At 31.9% G+C, this 17235-nt stretch overlaps 1 protein-coding gene across 1 annotated transcript; it reads right to left on the bottom strand.

Moving 5' to 3' along the window:
* Nucleotides 1-2683: 2683 nt before the first annotated feature.
* Nucleotides 2684-5891, bottom strand: LOC132296129 (MDIS1-interacting receptor like kinase 2-like). Its single transcript, XM_059794366.1, has 2 exons — nucleotides 3083-5891; nucleotides 2684-2991 (listed from the first exon to the last, which is right to left on the bottom strand). The coding sequence occupies exons 1-2, from the start codon at nucleotides 5889-5891 to the stop codon at nucleotides 2684-2686; spliced, it is 3117 nt and encodes a 1038-aa protein (XP_059650349.1).
* Nucleotides 5892-17235: the final 11344 nt, after the last annotated feature.

Raw genomic sequence — 17235 nt, 5'->3', positions numbered from 1 at the left:
GTATCATACGTGATAGGAATAGAAATATTTCATAATAAATCACATTGATTTTTTTTTTAGAATTGTCTCATAAAGCATATATTAAGAGAGTTCTAGAAGATTTGGTTAGAGGAACAATATTATGAAAAAGTGCAAAGTAATTTATTATTACTTTGTCTATTATGAAATTTTAATTTGTAGCATGCTTTAAGGCTACAATTTATGGTTGCAGAATTTATTTCAGAACTTAGAATTATGGGTACTATTTTTAGATTGTTGAAAATTTATGCTGCAATTGTTGATCTTCTTGTATGAAAAATGATAGGTACTCTAAAGTTGAAATACTTTATCATTAAAAAAGATATTTAGAAACAACAAATGTCTATTGAATATATAAGCACACAATTTATGATTGCAATCCATTAACGAATGAACTACTACCCAAGACCCATTCATGAAAAATGTTGAAAGAATGAGTTTTGAATGTAGTCAGTGATGATTATTTGTAATTGTGGATTGTTTAACAGTGTTTATATATATTTGACATTTTACGCTGATTAAATGTGTTTATGATATTTCCTATTAATTAATGTACATGTACGTATAACTTTAATAAATGGTAATAGGAATAGTCTTGGAAAAGACATTATTGTTAGATCATTATCGAAATTTCTCATTTATAGACTATGTTGAATAGATTATTAATGTTGTGGTACATGGAAGGGACTGTGTCATTTAAGAACATATAACCGCTATGACTCGCATTGGTAGTTTATTTACCATGGTATTTATGATGATCAACTTAATGAGTCAATCTGATTTATGGTGCACACTAATGACTATTTTACTAAACCACTACAGAAGTTATCATATGGGCCAAGTGGGAGAATGTAAGATTATTTATTAATTGTCTGGCCCACATGTTTTGGACATGTGATATATTTCATTAAATAATGGTTAAGTAAATATGTATCAGATTAATATTATATTAGTTGGTCAACTTATAATTACCTTTTTGGTAATTACTTATTGGCGAAGTGTTTTCCTTTCTTATTCTTTACTTTGATGGAAAGTACAATTGTATTACTAAAAGGAAAACTGGTCCTCTCTCTGCTTATATAAAAGTGCATATACTCCATCAATTATGTACAATTAATGATACAACACGTAAAAGTTTTATGTGTGCAAAAGGCCAAGAGAGAGAAACCAGTTTCCACCTTTGCCTGTTGATCAGAGTTGCAGATTAGTTCGTGGTTAAAGGATCTAAAAGTTAGATTTAATCTCAATAAGGTTTGATATTATGAATCGAGGTATTTATATCTAACCATTTATTTATGCATTATAGATATGTGAAAATCATGAAATTCTAAGACATGGGATTCATATTTATTTGTGATGAATGGCTTAACACGAATAATTATAGTTTACACTTTTGACTTGTATTATATATTTTTAATATATATTAAGTTTCATATTTATCATTTTATTTTTTTCTCTTCTCACGTTTTATATATTGTTTAATTTGTATTTATTTTGTACTTAAATCTATTATAATTCATAAATTTAGTAAAACATACACTCACCAAACCTTTTAAGAAAGGACATCGACTTCAGATTCATATATAGGTGTGTTAAAGATCAGTAAAAAATTCAACAAAAATCATTAGCATTCAAGAAAGAAAAAGAAAAAAAAAAATCATTAAAATCCCAAATTAAAATCGAATTATGCTTTGTATTGGTGCTTTTTTTGACTCGTGTGCTCAAACAAAAGATTCACGATTGTAATAACTAATTTTGTATTGTTACAATGATATTGATCTACACCTGCGACGATGAATCATGATTAGAATAATTAAAAAAAAACTCGTAAAAGGTGCGAAAATGTTCAAAAGGACATGTCACTCGATGAAGTTGTACCGGTCATTCTGATATATTTGTTAAAAAACTCAAAATGTCTTAAACTATTTAACCATTCTCTCTCTCTCTTCGAACTCTCTTACCCTCTCTTTTTATACAATATATATAAGTCACTGAAGGGCATTGTGGTAATTTTGAAAAGGATAATTTTGGATTTTTGACTTTTTGGTTATAATTTGTTGAGAATGGTTATAGGATGGATATGCAATTTATACACATTTTTCAAATGTTAAGAGGTTATATACTTTATACTGAATAGGATGACGATTTATTGCACATCTATGTATATTTATGTATGTTTATAATAGGGAGTTTCTTGCACTTTACCCTAATATTGTGTTTGGGATAATCGATTTCGATGCTATGAATCATAACATCAAGTTTTTTAAAAGTTAGGGATTTTAGTTCTTTGTAATTAGAGCCATGTATTTATTCGTATCTTATGTAATGATAAGATGGGATTTCTAGTTCTTCGTACTTGTCGTGTATTCATTCTTATCTTGTGTAATGATAAGATGGGATTTGAAATGTAATGGTTTTTTGCAATAGATACCCACGGAGAACCGCCACCCAAACTTATGTATGCACATTTTAGGACAACGTTGAACAAACATACTAGACATTCTATTGATATGAAGTGTTTATATATAGACATGGAGTATGAAAAAAAAAAAAAGGTACAAAAGGTGACAAAATATGTTGAGCACATATTTTGTTTTATTTAGTAGTATATCAATACTACACTAGGTAACTATTCTTCCACATTGTATAACTGAGTTGGATGGTTCTAAGAATGTAGTATTAGGGTTGACAACATCTGAGAGACAATGCGCATGGTCGGCCTGGATTGTGGATTGACATTTAAACATGCAATGGCCAGTTTTATAATTGACATCAACACCTCTTCAGCTTCGGTTGAGGGAGCTGAAATGCGTTGGTCCAACACATCTTTTTGCATTATATTCTGATCAATAGATGAAGATGATAATGAGGTGATGAGATTGCCTAGATGCTTTCCTTTGATCACTTCCAGTGACAACACTCCAAAGCTATACACATCACACTTTTCAGTTACCTTCATTGTGAAAGCAAGCTCTGCAAAGAAAAAGTAAAATATGATGATGTATAATTGATCTGGAGTACTATATATGTCAAATCAGTTAGAAGAACACAAAGCTATGTTTACCAGGTGCTATATATCCATATGTGCCTGCAAGTGTGCTCCAATTCGAGGAGTCTAGCTTTAGAAGCTTAGCAGTGCCGAAATCTGAAACATGAGGCTCATACTCGGGGTCTAACAAAATATTGTTGCTTGATATGTCCCTGTGAACAATTGGTGGTGAGCAATCATGGTGCATGTAAGACACAGCATGAGCCACCCCCTTAATGATATTCACCCTTTTGGGCCAATCGACATTTTTAGCCTCTTCATCTCTCCTCAGGACCGTGGCCAAGCTACCTCTTTCAAAATACTCATAAACCAAAAAAGAGTGTTGAGCATGTGAACAGAAACCATATAGCTTTACAATGTTCCTATGTCGAATTTTTGTCAGTGCTCTTACCTCATTCAAAAACCCTTTACCGTCTTCTGTCTCAGACAACGGGTGAAGTTTTTTCACAGCCACTATATTGTTTGATGGCAACTTTGCTTTGTAGACAGTTCCATATCCTCCTTGCCCAATGCAATTTGAGGCATCAAAATTGTTGGTGGTTTTTAAGATTTCATCATACATTGCTCTTCCATCAAAATTGGAAACTGAAAACAGATTGTTATCATACAGCAAATCACCTTGTTCAATTAGTGCTTTACCTTTTCTTCTTCCATACATGATGAGGAGTCCAATGAATGCACCAAGAAGTAAAAGTGCTCCCATAAGAGGTAATACAATTATAAGAACTAACATGGGTTTGTCGCTTTCTTTCACAATGTGTTGGCCATCTTCGCAAGTTTTCAATCTTGTAAGATTGCCACACAAACCGTTGTTCCCTTGTAATTCCTCTATGGTAGCATTTCTAAAGGCATTGTTGCTGGGAATGGGACCTTGAAACCCATTGTAGGATATGTCAACATATATCAACCCATGCATTTCTTCAAAAGACTCTGGAAGGAAACCAGAGAGGTTATTGTGGGAGAGATTTAGCTCCTCCAAACTCTGCAAATTATTAATTTGCGAAGATATTTCTCCCATTAGAAAATTATGGCTCAAGTCTAGCTCGGACAGTTGAGCTAACTTATACATCTCTGGTGGAATATTTTGGCTAAAACGGTTGTAGCTCAAGTTCAAGTAATGCAACTGCAAGCAATTTTCTAGAATTCCAGCTATTGCACCACTCAATCTGTTTTTGGACAGGTCAAGATACAACAGATCAACTAGTAGTCTGAGTTCTCTAGGTATACTGCCAGAAAGTTGATTATCTTTCAAATCAAGCACTAGCAAGTCCAACTTCCCTAGTTCCTTTGGAATATCCCCAGCTAATTGATTCAAAGAAAGATCAATCACCTGAAGTCGAGATAAATTTCCCAACTCTTGTGGTATTCGTCCAGTGATATTGTTCCTTGCCATCTTTAGGCTAGTCAAATTTCGGCACTGTCCCCACCTATAAGACATTTCACCAAAAAAGAAGTTGTTACTAAAATCTATGAATTGAAGATTTGGATAGACACCAAAAACTTCAGATACATCTCCACTGAGCTGGTTTCCATCCAGGCGCATTCGGGTTAGGCTGGAACAGTTTCTCAAGCTTTTGGTAATAAGACCAGTAAGGTGGTTATTGTTTACCGCGAATTGTTTCAGTTTTCCGCCTTGGCAAAACTTTTCAGGCAAATCGCCAGAAAAATGATTCTCATCCATTGCCAGTATAACCAAGTTCTCCAGATTCCCAATTTCTCGTGGAATGGGACCAGAGAGTTGGTTGTCGCGGAGGAACAAGTTCTCCAAGTTGCTCAGATTACCAAATGAAGCAGGAACAAAACCATTGAGTTGATTCTTACTCAATAGTAGATCATTGAGAGACTTTAACTTCCCTAATTCTTTAGGAAGGGGACCGGAGAGTTGATTTTCATAGAGAGATAGTTGAGTTAGGAAGCTTAGATCACCTAAGGATGCCGGGATTGAGCCAGAAAGATTGTTTGTATAAAGGATCAGACTCTCAAGGGACTTCAGGTTTCCTATCTCTGGGGGAATTGGATGAGAGAGCTGATTTTGGTATAGGTACAACATGGTAAGCTTATTCAATTTCTTGAAAGTGGAAGGGATGGGACCTGTGAGCAAATTTTGACTCAAATCAAGCTCGACAAGATTGATGAGATTTCCCATTTCTGGAGGAATGGAACCAAACAGTTCGTTTTCATAGAGATACAAATAAGCCAAGTTACTCAAACTGCCCAAAGAAGTGGGAATGGGACCATCAAGATCGTTAGAGTACAAAAAAAGCTCATAAAGGGACTGTAGCTGGCCTATTTCTACAGGAATTGAGCCATTTAGGTGATTCTGGAATAGGTGGAGGACTTGAAGATTTGTTAGCAGGCCAATTTGTGGTGGGATTATTCCGGAAAACTGATTGATGGACAAATCAAGATAGATGAGTTTTGTGAGTTTACCAACTTGAGGTGGGATGCTACCGGAAAAACCATTCATGCTGAGATCAATATATGCAAGATTAGGAAGATATGAGAATGGGAAATCATAGAGAGTACCGTTCACACTTGAATTTGTGAGGTTCAGTCTCGTGACACTTCCATCAACATTGCAAGAAACTCCAGACCAAGTGCATGGGATGGCACTTGTTTTTGGAGGGCTTGAAGAACTAGTGGCATTATAATTAGAAGGTAAAATCCATGAAGTTAGCACAGAAATATTTTGTTGTTGAAGGTTGGCTTTCCATTTGAGGAGAGCTTTAGCTTCTTGAACAGAAGCAGAAGCTAAATTGGGTGAAGACAACAACCCAACAAACAAGACTAATGAGAGGACCTTCTCTAAGGTTGAAGACCCCATGGCTTATGTTTGATGTGTAGCAAATGTTGGTTTAAAGCTCTTATTTATATACATCTTATGCTACAGATCCCATACTATATTTTTTTGGCTATAACTCCAAATCATACCATTGATTTGAATTTACCCAAAAAAATTATTTATTTACCCGAAAAAAATACAATTGATTTGAAATTTACTTGGCCGTCCGTTATCTTTTGTCCATAGCCGCCGATGTCTTAGGTGTCTCCCTTCTTGCTTTAAAATTGAAAAGCACGTTTTGTTTTGACTGTTTTATGTAGACTGGTCTTGGTCAGTCTTGTTCATTCTTTGACGAGGATAATATTGTTTCCTTATTTGCTGTTACTGTTTTCAGTGTATGTTGTGCTTAAAGAGTGTGGTCAGCGTAAAAGATTGTTAAGGCTACGGATTAGTTTGATTGTCTGGGAATTGTGTTTGACTGGGAATTAAGGTGACGCTGACGACCAAATATATCTAAAGAGTACTAAAATAGGGTATAACTTATAAGCAATGGGGTACGGTTATAAGTGTAGACTGGTATTGGTCAAATCAATTAGTGTGGATTGCTTGGGAATTGTGTTTGACTGGGAATTATGTGATTGGTTGATGCAGAAGACAGTATATATCTAAAGAGTGATAAAAATAGGGTATGTAAGCAACAGGGCATGCTTATTAGTGTAGACTGGTATTGGTCAAGTCTTGGTAATGCATACCAGCTACAACCAATTATGAACCACACCGTATGTCAATAGAATGTGTGGTTTTTTTTGAAGCCTTTGATTTCCTCCAAGATTCATAATAGTGCTTTGATTCAGAATAGCAGAAATAAACCACACATTATATATATATATATATATATATATATATATATATATATATATATCATGCTTAGACATAGTTGTATTTTATTATTATTATTATTATTATCCCTTAAACATAGTATTACTACTACAACTTCCTCTGTTCAGTTTTTCGTTGGATCCCTATACAGAAACAAATTAAAATGACAAGGAAAGCTTTAATACTAGGACAATGCTATTCTAACTTAATTTAAGCATCTAGACTTGGGTGTTGGTCTTTAATACAAGGACAATGCTATTCTAACTTAATAATCAAGCTCAATTGCTTGATCGGATAATTTGTCAGCATTAAATACAATAAAATAAATTATTAAAGATCACTACAGTGGTTCACTTTGAAACATAGAAAGTTTCAAATTACAAATGGTTCGGTCAAACCATTGGACTTGACTATTCCCTTTGAAAATAATTCTCCTTGATGCTATGGCGTGTAGACTTGTATTGGAAACAATTTAAGCACATTAAATACCATGGAGATTGCGTTTTATGGCCAGCTAAAGAAGACTGGCAGTTGTGTTATTTTATGTATAAATATGTATGAAATGTGACATGAGAAAGAAGAAAGCATAAGTAAAACAAATTAGAATGATAAGCAAATCTTCTCCGAGCTCTTCTTCTATCGTATGCTGCGCATTCTTGTTCGTGATTTGGATTATCAAGTTTTCACCTGCAATGTGTGCGAGAAACTTTTCCTCCATTCCCGACAGCTGTAAGTACTCTCTTCCATAATCATTTATTTTATTTTATTTTTATATTTATTTATTTTATTTTTTTCAGACAAAAATAGTAAAGTTGGAGGAACAATAAGCGGTGCTCATCTGCCTCCCACGGCATGGACTCCCTTTGGAGGATAGTCAGTAAAACAAAGAAAGCATGGATTTGCTTTTATATATTTAGCCAAACTAATGATGTGTCGAATGTACACTACAATGTTATTCCACTCAATTTGAATTTTTCCTTTCAATTCTTATGTAGAGAACTGTTATAATAATTTGGTCAATGATTCATCCAAAGAGCCATATATATATATATTTATGAAGGTGGAGTTGCTTGCTTAATTAATTCATTGATCCAAAGTAAATGTCTTTATCTACACTTTGTTTTTTATTTTTTTTATTTTTTATTTTTTATTTTTTATTTTTATCATCTTGGCAAATAACATATGCACTCACTTGCCTTTAATCTTTATCATAACTTCAACCTTCAGGTTTCAATTTTAAAAAGTGAGTTGTTAGACTACATTTTTTGGTGGTATTGGTATCGATTTTACTGCACAAAAATCCTCAACTTTGCACCTATCACTGGAACTGTCCAGTGAAGGGTAAATTGCTGAGTTGGCAAATGGATTAAAGCTGTATTTACTTGTAACTATCCAAAAAGATACCAAAAATATAATAATAATAATAAGAAATAAAATTTTGGCATGACCTCCGCAGAAAAAGTCCTTCTACAACCTGTTGAAATACACAAAAATGCAATGGCTTCACTGGTCTCAAAACTAATCTATTATGTGCCAACGCACAATGCAATAATATACAACATCCCTAAAATCAACACTTATATATAAAATGTCACGTTCTTCCATTTCATCCAAACAAGGAATCACTTTAATTAAGTTACAGTTCATGAAATATATTTATTTACACAAATTCTACCATTATAACACTATACAAGTTACACTTAATTTTTTATAAAAGGTATATGATCATGTTTCTATACAAAAGACAACAAAATAAGAGTTCTAGTCCAGTCTTAATTTACGATGGGTTGTCGTCCGCCCCTTCTTTTCCCAAACCTAAAAAAAAAATATTAAAATGATGGAGTGAGCATATAGCTCAGTAAGAAGTATCTAAGACGCACTTCTTATGACCTCGCACGTGCATATGATAAAAGAAGTACGAGATACGAGATCATGCTATAGGGAAAATCATAGCAACAATAGTAACCACAAGTACATGTACAGGTCATCTAATCACAAGATACACAATGTATGCCAATGCGACGCCATGCCATGCAATGTCACTCCCTATTTCAGAAACAATACCGTTTCAACTTCCAAACCGTTAGAGCAATCCAACCCAAGGCACCTCTAAGGTGTCACGAGAGAGGGGTTGGCTAGCTTTCCCCGACCACATGGCACCTCCATAGCGTCGTCTGGCCTAGGTAGCTCAACCACACTAGAGTCTCTCTCTAGCCCCCCACTAGATTACACTAACACCACGAACCACTAGGCACCTCTTAGGCGTCTGGGTTTTCGCAAACATTTCCGAAACTTTTTCCCAAAAACAATTTCATTTTTTTTTTTTTTAAACACATTTTCCCTTTTCTTTCCCAATGAATGCATGAGTTATGCAAATCTTCAATGCCATGACAATATAGAAATTTCCTACATATCATCCACATCATTCAAGCATGTTTAAAATATGAATTTTCACACAAAATCACATTCTCATATTTCCTAAATAATGGCATTTTACATACTTTCAATTAGTAAGTCCAACAACTTAATTACGTAAGGCATAAAATAAAATATCTATGCATGTATCATCTTATCAAAGAAGCTATCATATAATCATACACTTTTTACACCATGTAAAAATCATGTATATAATATATGTAAATCATATCTCAAGAATTTAACACAATATATACATGCTTGTACATCAATTAAAGGAGATTAATTCACAAAACTCAAAGAAATGGGTATTAGAACATTCCTACCTCAATTTAAAGAAAAAGCCGCAAAATGAGTCCAATTTTTTGAAATCCCTAAGGTGGCCAAAAGTGTGAATTGCTGGTATCTATGTGTATATCTCGTCGTGCTCTCCGATTTGCCGCAAACGGCACTTAAAAATCCCAAAAATTGAGGGAAAAATCTAGGATTGAAATTTAATAGAGAAGAAAAAAGAAAAAGAACAAGAAAAGAGAGAGAGAAATGCACAGCCGGGGGAAAGAGAGGGAGAATGAGACCAAAGTGGTCTCTAGGCCATAAAAATGGTGGTGGGTCCCACCACTTTTAATTTAAAATTTTCTTTTTATTCTTTTATTTTACACCACAATTATATACACACACAAACATATTAAATCGCATCCATATAAAACACATCAAATAAAATGTATGAGATGTAAATGGGCTCAACCAACACCCCCGTACGCAACAATTCTGGTAGCGAGTCCCACACGGGACCGTCCGGCCTGAAAAATTGAAAAATGTCAAAATAGTTACTCTTGTATTTCAAAGAGTCTTGAACTCAATGAAATGCCCCAAACTAACTTACGGACACAACTGGCACACTTCACAGTATCCGGCACACAAAACGAGAAAAGACGAAAATGCCCTTGCAATGACAAAAATTTCGAAAAAATGGAAAATGATGAAATTCAGAAGTATTACATTACTTCACTTTGTCTTATACATACTTCTTTATACTCTATATTATTGCAAACTGTATTTGAGTTTCAATTTTCAATCCCCCCCCCCCCCCCCCCCCCCCAAAAAAATGAAAGTTAACGTTCCCCCTAAAACTCTGCAATATATACTGAGTTTGAAATATCAAATAGGAAATCCCTATCTGAAATTTGAAATATCCAAACTCAACCTCATCCAAGATCATTGGTATCAATTTAGACAAGGCAACCAAGAGAGTTTCTTACACATAAACATAAAGATTTTCAAGAAAAAGCAGAGCAAGTCATATTATCAGGCGAAGAAGTTGAACCGAGGACGTACAAATAAGCAAAAGGATCTCATTGTTCAAAAAAGGTCTGTTCTGAAACAAACAAAAGGAGAATTAGTCGAAAAAATCACCATACATTCTGACGAGAAGCTATAATTTCTAAGAAAGAGATATTCCCCTAAAAAAAAATTTCGACGGTCCGGCGAGAAGCTGAAACTCCGATCATTATAAGTATTAGGTTGTTATTTTGATTTTCTTGTAACTTTATTCATAATGATATATATACATATATCAAAGTTTATCTTATATGGCAATAATCCAGTGATAATCAAAAAAATTGAAGGCTGAGTTCATCACCTACTTTTTCTAGTAGCATACAATACGAAAGTTGGACAGATCAATTTATTATGCTCACAACTTATTTAAACATGTATTATGTATGAATTGCATATTGCATCAACATATTTTACTAACACGTTATAAAAATTAAGTCCCAACTCAATTTCACAATTCCTAAATTAATAATAAGAATCACAAATATTTTCAACATATATGTAGAAAAATTTGCATATTCAATCACCTACTTTTTGTAATAACATATATGTATCATGTATGAATTGTATATAACATTAACATATTTTCTTAACACGTTAAAAAAAATTAACTTCCACAACTCAATTTCACAATTCTTAAATTAATAATAAGAACCACAAATACTTTCAACATATATGTAGGAAGATTTGCATATTCCATCACCTACTTTTTGTAATAGCATACAATACAAAAGTTGGAGAGATCAAATTATTATTATCAAGACTTTTTAAAACATGTATCATGTATGAATTACATATAGCATCAACATATTTTCCTAACACGTTAAAAAAATTAACTTCCACAACTCAATTTCACAATTCCTAAATTAATAATAAGAATCACAAATACTTTATACATATATGTAGGAATATTTGCATATTCTATCACGTACGTTTTGTAACAACATACAATACAAAAGTTGAAAATATCAAATTATTATTATCACAACTTTTTTAAACATATATATGTATGAATTGCATATAGCATCAACATATTTTCCTAACACGTTAAAAAATCAACTTCTACAACTAAATTTCACAATTCCTAAATTAATAATAAGAATCACAAATACTTTCAACATATATGTAGGAAGATTTGCATATTCCATCACCTACTTTTTGTAATAATATACAATACAAAAGTTAGAGAATCAAATTATTATTATCACAACTTTTTTAAATATGTATCGTATATGAATTGCATATAGAATCAACTTATTTTCTTAACACGTTAAAAAAATTAACTTCCACAACTTAATTTCACAATTTCAAACCCTAAAATCTATATAATTAATCAATTATTTCAAAATAATAAATTTATATTTGGATATTGAATTGTACCAATACATAAACAATGTTTAATATTTGTAATTTTACTAAAAATGAATGGAATAAAATATTTTTGTATATAATATATTGTTATACGTATATTTGGATACTGAACTGTACCTATATATATTTTTTAATATAAGATTAGTATATATATTTTTGCATATATATAATGTATAAGTGTATGTTGTATGAGGATTTGTAATTTTAGTGAAAATGAATAGAATAAAATATTTTTGTATATAATATATTGTTATATGTATATTTGGATACTAAACTGTACCGATATATTTTTGTATAAGATTTGTATATATTTTTTTGTATATATATAATGTATAAGTATATGTTGTATGGAGATTTGTAATTTTATTGAAAATGAATAAAATAAAATATTTTTTTGTATATAATATATTGTTATACATATATTTGGATACTGAACTGTACCGATATATTTTTGTATATATACAATGTATAACTGTATGTTGTATGGGGATTTGTAATTTTACTGAAAATGAATGGAATAAAATATTTTTGTATATAATATATTGTTATAAGTATATTTGGATACTGAATTGTACCGATATATTTTTGTATATAAGATTAATTTGTATATATATAATGTAAAAGTGTATGTTATGTGGGAATATTAGTACATGTGGTAAAAAAAAAAAAAAAATGATCAAGTACATCAGTAACTTTGCTGACTAAGTTGCTAATTGGGTGCTGAGTTGAAGATGATTAGGCGGTGTTGTGGTAAATGGACAGAGGTGGTTTCATCTCAACCCTTGAATCCTCATTGGCCAGTGAGAGGCGCTCTGGAGCAGATTTTGTTTGACTTTACTACTTATTTTTTGGGTGAAGTGCAAAAAATCTCTATAGCTTGAAAGGTGTGTAAATAACATCCTTCATATTCAAATCACACCACTGTAGTATGAAAAGTGAGCAAACAAGGATTTATTGTCAATTAAATAAAGTGAGATATGCAAAAATACAAAAATGCCCCTCAATATTCTCTTTAGAAAAATAATAAAAGATGAGTAGAAGTTGAAATTACTTAAAAGGGCTCATACAAAATTAGAGAGTAAATTCAAATGAAATATAATGTAAAAAATCATTAAATAAAAAAAAAATTATGAAGTAAAAAATATATATATATATAAAGTCAAGTGTCAAATTATATTCCTACAAATATTTATTGAATAGTAATATAAATGAATATAAAAATACTATATATTTTTCGTATGGAATAAACTATTTTCTTTTATACAGATGATAAACCCTTAATACTTAATCATAGATTTAATCTTAAAAGAGTATATAATAGGTATAGACATTTAGGTGTATATAAATTATTCTTATTGATATTTAATTTTATTAATTTTTTTGATAAATTAATATTTAATTATTTGATCTCGTGAATATCAGAAAATAAATTACTAACATAATATGTAAATCACTTTTATGTTTTAGAAAATATTATTATTTATATAAAAAAAATTATTATTGTATATACGCACAACACAACATCTCACACATAGACATGCAGAGAGCCTCTAATACACACTAAAATATAAGTATAATTTTTAAAGAAAGATAAATTTAATTTATTTATTATTTATTATTAGTATTAAAGAAATAGAATTTACATACGTGGGAGAGAACCGTTAGAAAGGAACAGAGAATCAGAAGAAAAAATATATACGAACAGAAATTATGGAGAGAAATATATATATATATATATATAGAGAGAGAGAGAGCGAGTATGTATAGAGACAAAAATAATGAAATTGGGCTATTTTATATAAAAATGAGGGGGAAATGAATGAGGGGCAGTTTAGGAAGTCCAAAAGGGTAGCATTGGTATTAAAGAACAGTTTTCGGTCACATGATCCGCACATGTCACTTTTTGGGATTAAAAATCCTTATTTGCTTATTTTTCATACTATGATGATGTGATTTGAAAATAAGCAATGTTATCTATACACTTTTCAAATTAAATGTTGGTTTTATGCACTTCACCTCTTATTATTATTATTATTTATCTTTTTAGTTTACTTTTCATGAGTCATGACTCTACTATTGGAAATTTTTTACTATTGAACCAGATCATGCTTTGAAAGAGAGTAGACTCAAAATAAGAATGTAGTATAACTGAGGGGGAAAGAAAAAATTCACGAAGGTGGTAACTAACTTTTAAAATACATTCTTTGAAAAAATTCACATTTTTGTTGTTGTTGTTGTTGTTGTTGTTGTTGTGAGTTAGACTACATTCTTTGATTGAGAGGGTTAAATGTTAGGGATATTAATTTCCTTTTATCACATCAACACAATCGTATATGAAAATAACAATTATACATATCAATACAAATCACAATATATTACATGGTTTACCTAACTTTAGAGTTAGGTCTATGGAGAGATAGATCTCACTATTATGTATCAAGGAAGAATAAACATCCAGATGTCAAAATTCCACACTCACTCATCATCTCTTTTGAGTACATCTTTACACTAGGAACATGATCTTCTTAGGCAACTGCCTAAGGCCACCAGAAAGGCCCCTTAAAATTATTGCTTTCTTATATTAGTATTAAACTTTTTTATTTCCTTTTATCATTGGACTCCAACTAACTAATAGCAAGGCCCCTAAATGCTTGGTAAGAGGGAAGAAAATTGAATGAAATGGAGAAAATAAGAGATGAATGAGACATCACTAGAGAAAATATTATATCATTTCCTCTTTTTATTTGATAGGATGGAAGATAAGAGAATAAGATAATACCTTATTTTATTTGTTATGAGAGTAAAGAAGAAAGTGTGTTAATTATAAGGAAGGTTTTATAATTTAAAAACTTCTACAGTAGCCTTTTTTTCCCCTTTCAGGTGCCCATATTTGGAGGGATAAAATTTTGTGAAAAAGGAAGGATGGCTCATTCATCCTTTTTTCTCTTCGCTGCATGTCTCCTCCCTACCAAATGAATGAAATTTGTTTCTTTTTTCCTACATATCCTCCACCCCTTTTCCTTTCTTCTTATCTACCAAACAAAGCATTAATATTTTATTTTCTGAAAGTTAGTCCCCAAAATTATTACTTGACTTTCTAAATTTTCTATTTCATTTTATTATCGGACTCCAATTTATCGATACCCACTAAAAGTTCTACCTTTTTTTGGGGAAGTTAAGCCCCTAAAAAATATTAGGTCCTTTTATATATCAGCCTGTATAATATTTTTAATTTGTTCAACTAATAGTAGAGATTCAATTTAATTTATTCTAAAATCTTAAATTATATCTTCTATTAAAACTCCAAATTTCTATGCTTACTCACTCTCCTTTCCTCTCCTCATTTCAAAATTTTTTCCCATATCATTACTTATAAATTATTAGACATATATTTAACTTATAATTGTGAGAATTAGTGAAAGTAGAAGGTAGATTGTAGATGGACTCCATAGTGTTCACTGTTCAATCAATCAATATCATTACTTATAAATTATTAAACATATATAAGTCCTCATATTATATTGAGCTTCACCTACTTGAGAATTATATATACTCTACCTTTTCCCCATATAATCACCCTTAAGCTCTTTACATCTTTACTCTTTCTCTATCTCTAATCTTTCACACCCATTTCTATTTGTATACTGTTTAAACCCAATTCCTTGTTAGACAAGAGTTCCCCAACTTATTTATAAGGAGTTCCCATATCAGTTTTCAACTCTAAAATGCAACTTAATACTTCCCAAATATTCAGCTTTTTGCACCCTAGATGGACGGCTTCCAAATAACTTGAACATGTTCAATCTTCACTCATTCCAATTTGTGAAATTGGTGTATTTCGGTAACAAAACAAGTCCTAGTCGAGTTGTACTTTCAGTTACTTTATAAGACTTGACAGCGATTGCGGAATTCAGAGGTTGAATAAGAGAAGAAAGTAATATTGATTGTTGAACAGGAAATAAGGATAATTTAGACATCGTTTCCCACTTGGGACACAATTACCTACATGGTTTATGTTCAAAGTTACTAGAATATAGACAATCCAATTTCAAGCTGGAGTTTGTCAAGTGGGAACCGGTTCAAGATTTGGGAACCGGTTCCAAGAGCTACATCTCGAAGATAACACTCTGCTAAGTGGGAACCGGTAGCCAAAGTGGGAACCGGTTCCACAAGTCCTGAAGGGAACAGGTTTCCTTGTTTCACAAGTCCTACTGAATCCTTTTTTATTCCACTTTCTTTCTAAAGTCCTATGCACGAGATTACCTTTATTTTATGAAGGTATAGGACTTTGCAAACCTCTATATAAACCATGTCATATACAAGGTTTATTCACGGCTTTTAATCATTATTCATATATCATACAGAGCCTTGAGAAGAAAATCCCTCTCAGAAAATCAAAGTTGATTTTTCTATAGTCTTCCTAGAACATACACATATTCACCTAGTTAGGTTAGAGTTGTGGAGTTCAAATCCTGATCGTGATCATATTATTGCATCTACAATGATCAGACGAAACAGATATTCTTCTAAATCATTCAGACGATTGAAGAACAGAAGTAAGTGCAATCACACTTTTGAAAGGGTTGGAGCATTCGTGGAGTGTTGTCTGATCTACCTACTACTCTTCTACAAATATCAAGTGTCAGTCTGAGATCGAGTTGCTGTTGGATGAGGAGTCGCAAAGCCAGAGGATCGTCAGCGGTTGGTGTGGTGTAGAACGATAGGGTGTGAGCCGGAGTCAAAGTTCGGTATACTTTGTTTCAAGCATAGTGGATTGGTTTACTTTGGACTTCACAGTCCACGAGGTTTTTCCCATAATAGTTGACGTATTTTATCAACTGGGTTTCCTCGCTAAAATCCTGGTGTCATCTCTAACTTTATACTCTGCATTATTTTATCTATATGTGATTAACTGTTTACTTGTTAAAACATAAAATAAGTAAAGTTAAGCACACAGATCTGTTTTCTAGAACAAACAAAAACTTTCTAAGTAATTTCCGCTGCGTACGACTCACACAATTGATCAACTTGATCCAAATAATTTGAACATGTCCATCTTTTCCAGAGCATACACACTAAATTCGAGCCACAAAACTCAATAATCTCCACCTTTGGTCTAATTCCGTCTTCATGTGCTCACAAAACTGTCTTAGTGTCGATTAGTGCCAAAATTATCTTTGTCCGGCTTCTAAAAAATTATGTCTAGTCATAGAATTGTCACATTGTTATGATAAATATAGTAATATACTCTTAAGTAGTTTAAATTTCTCATGCATTCTACTTAATTGATTTTGTTTGGTACACAATGATTCGATATTGTTCTTGTACTGGTGCTTGCAATTTTTATTCAACATATTGATTAATTTTATTTTTGGTTGTTAGTGTG

This window comes from Cornus florida, unplaced genomic scaffold (genome assembly GCF_030987335.1).
Source record: "Cornus florida cultivar Cherokee Brave unplaced genomic scaffold, ASM3098733v1 CherokeeBrave_3.0.0_Hap2_Chr02, whole genome shotgun sequence".
Classification (NCBI taxonomy): Eukaryota; Viridiplantae; Streptophyta; class Magnoliopsida; order Cornales; family Cornaceae; genus Cornus; species Cornus florida.
The sequence above is the reverse complement of the archived record's forward strand: the minus strand, read 5'-3'. Positions and strand labels throughout refer to the sequence as shown.

Coding starts and splice junctions, on each gene's coding strand:
- LOC132296129 (XM_059794366.1), bottom strand. CDS start 5,891: ATGGGGTCTTCAACCTTAGAGAAGGTCCTCTCATTAGTCTTGTTTGTT. Junction 2,992..3,082: donor ATATGGATATATAGCACCTG/GTAAACATAGCT, acceptor TTTTCTTTGCAG/AGCTTGCTTTCACAATGAAG.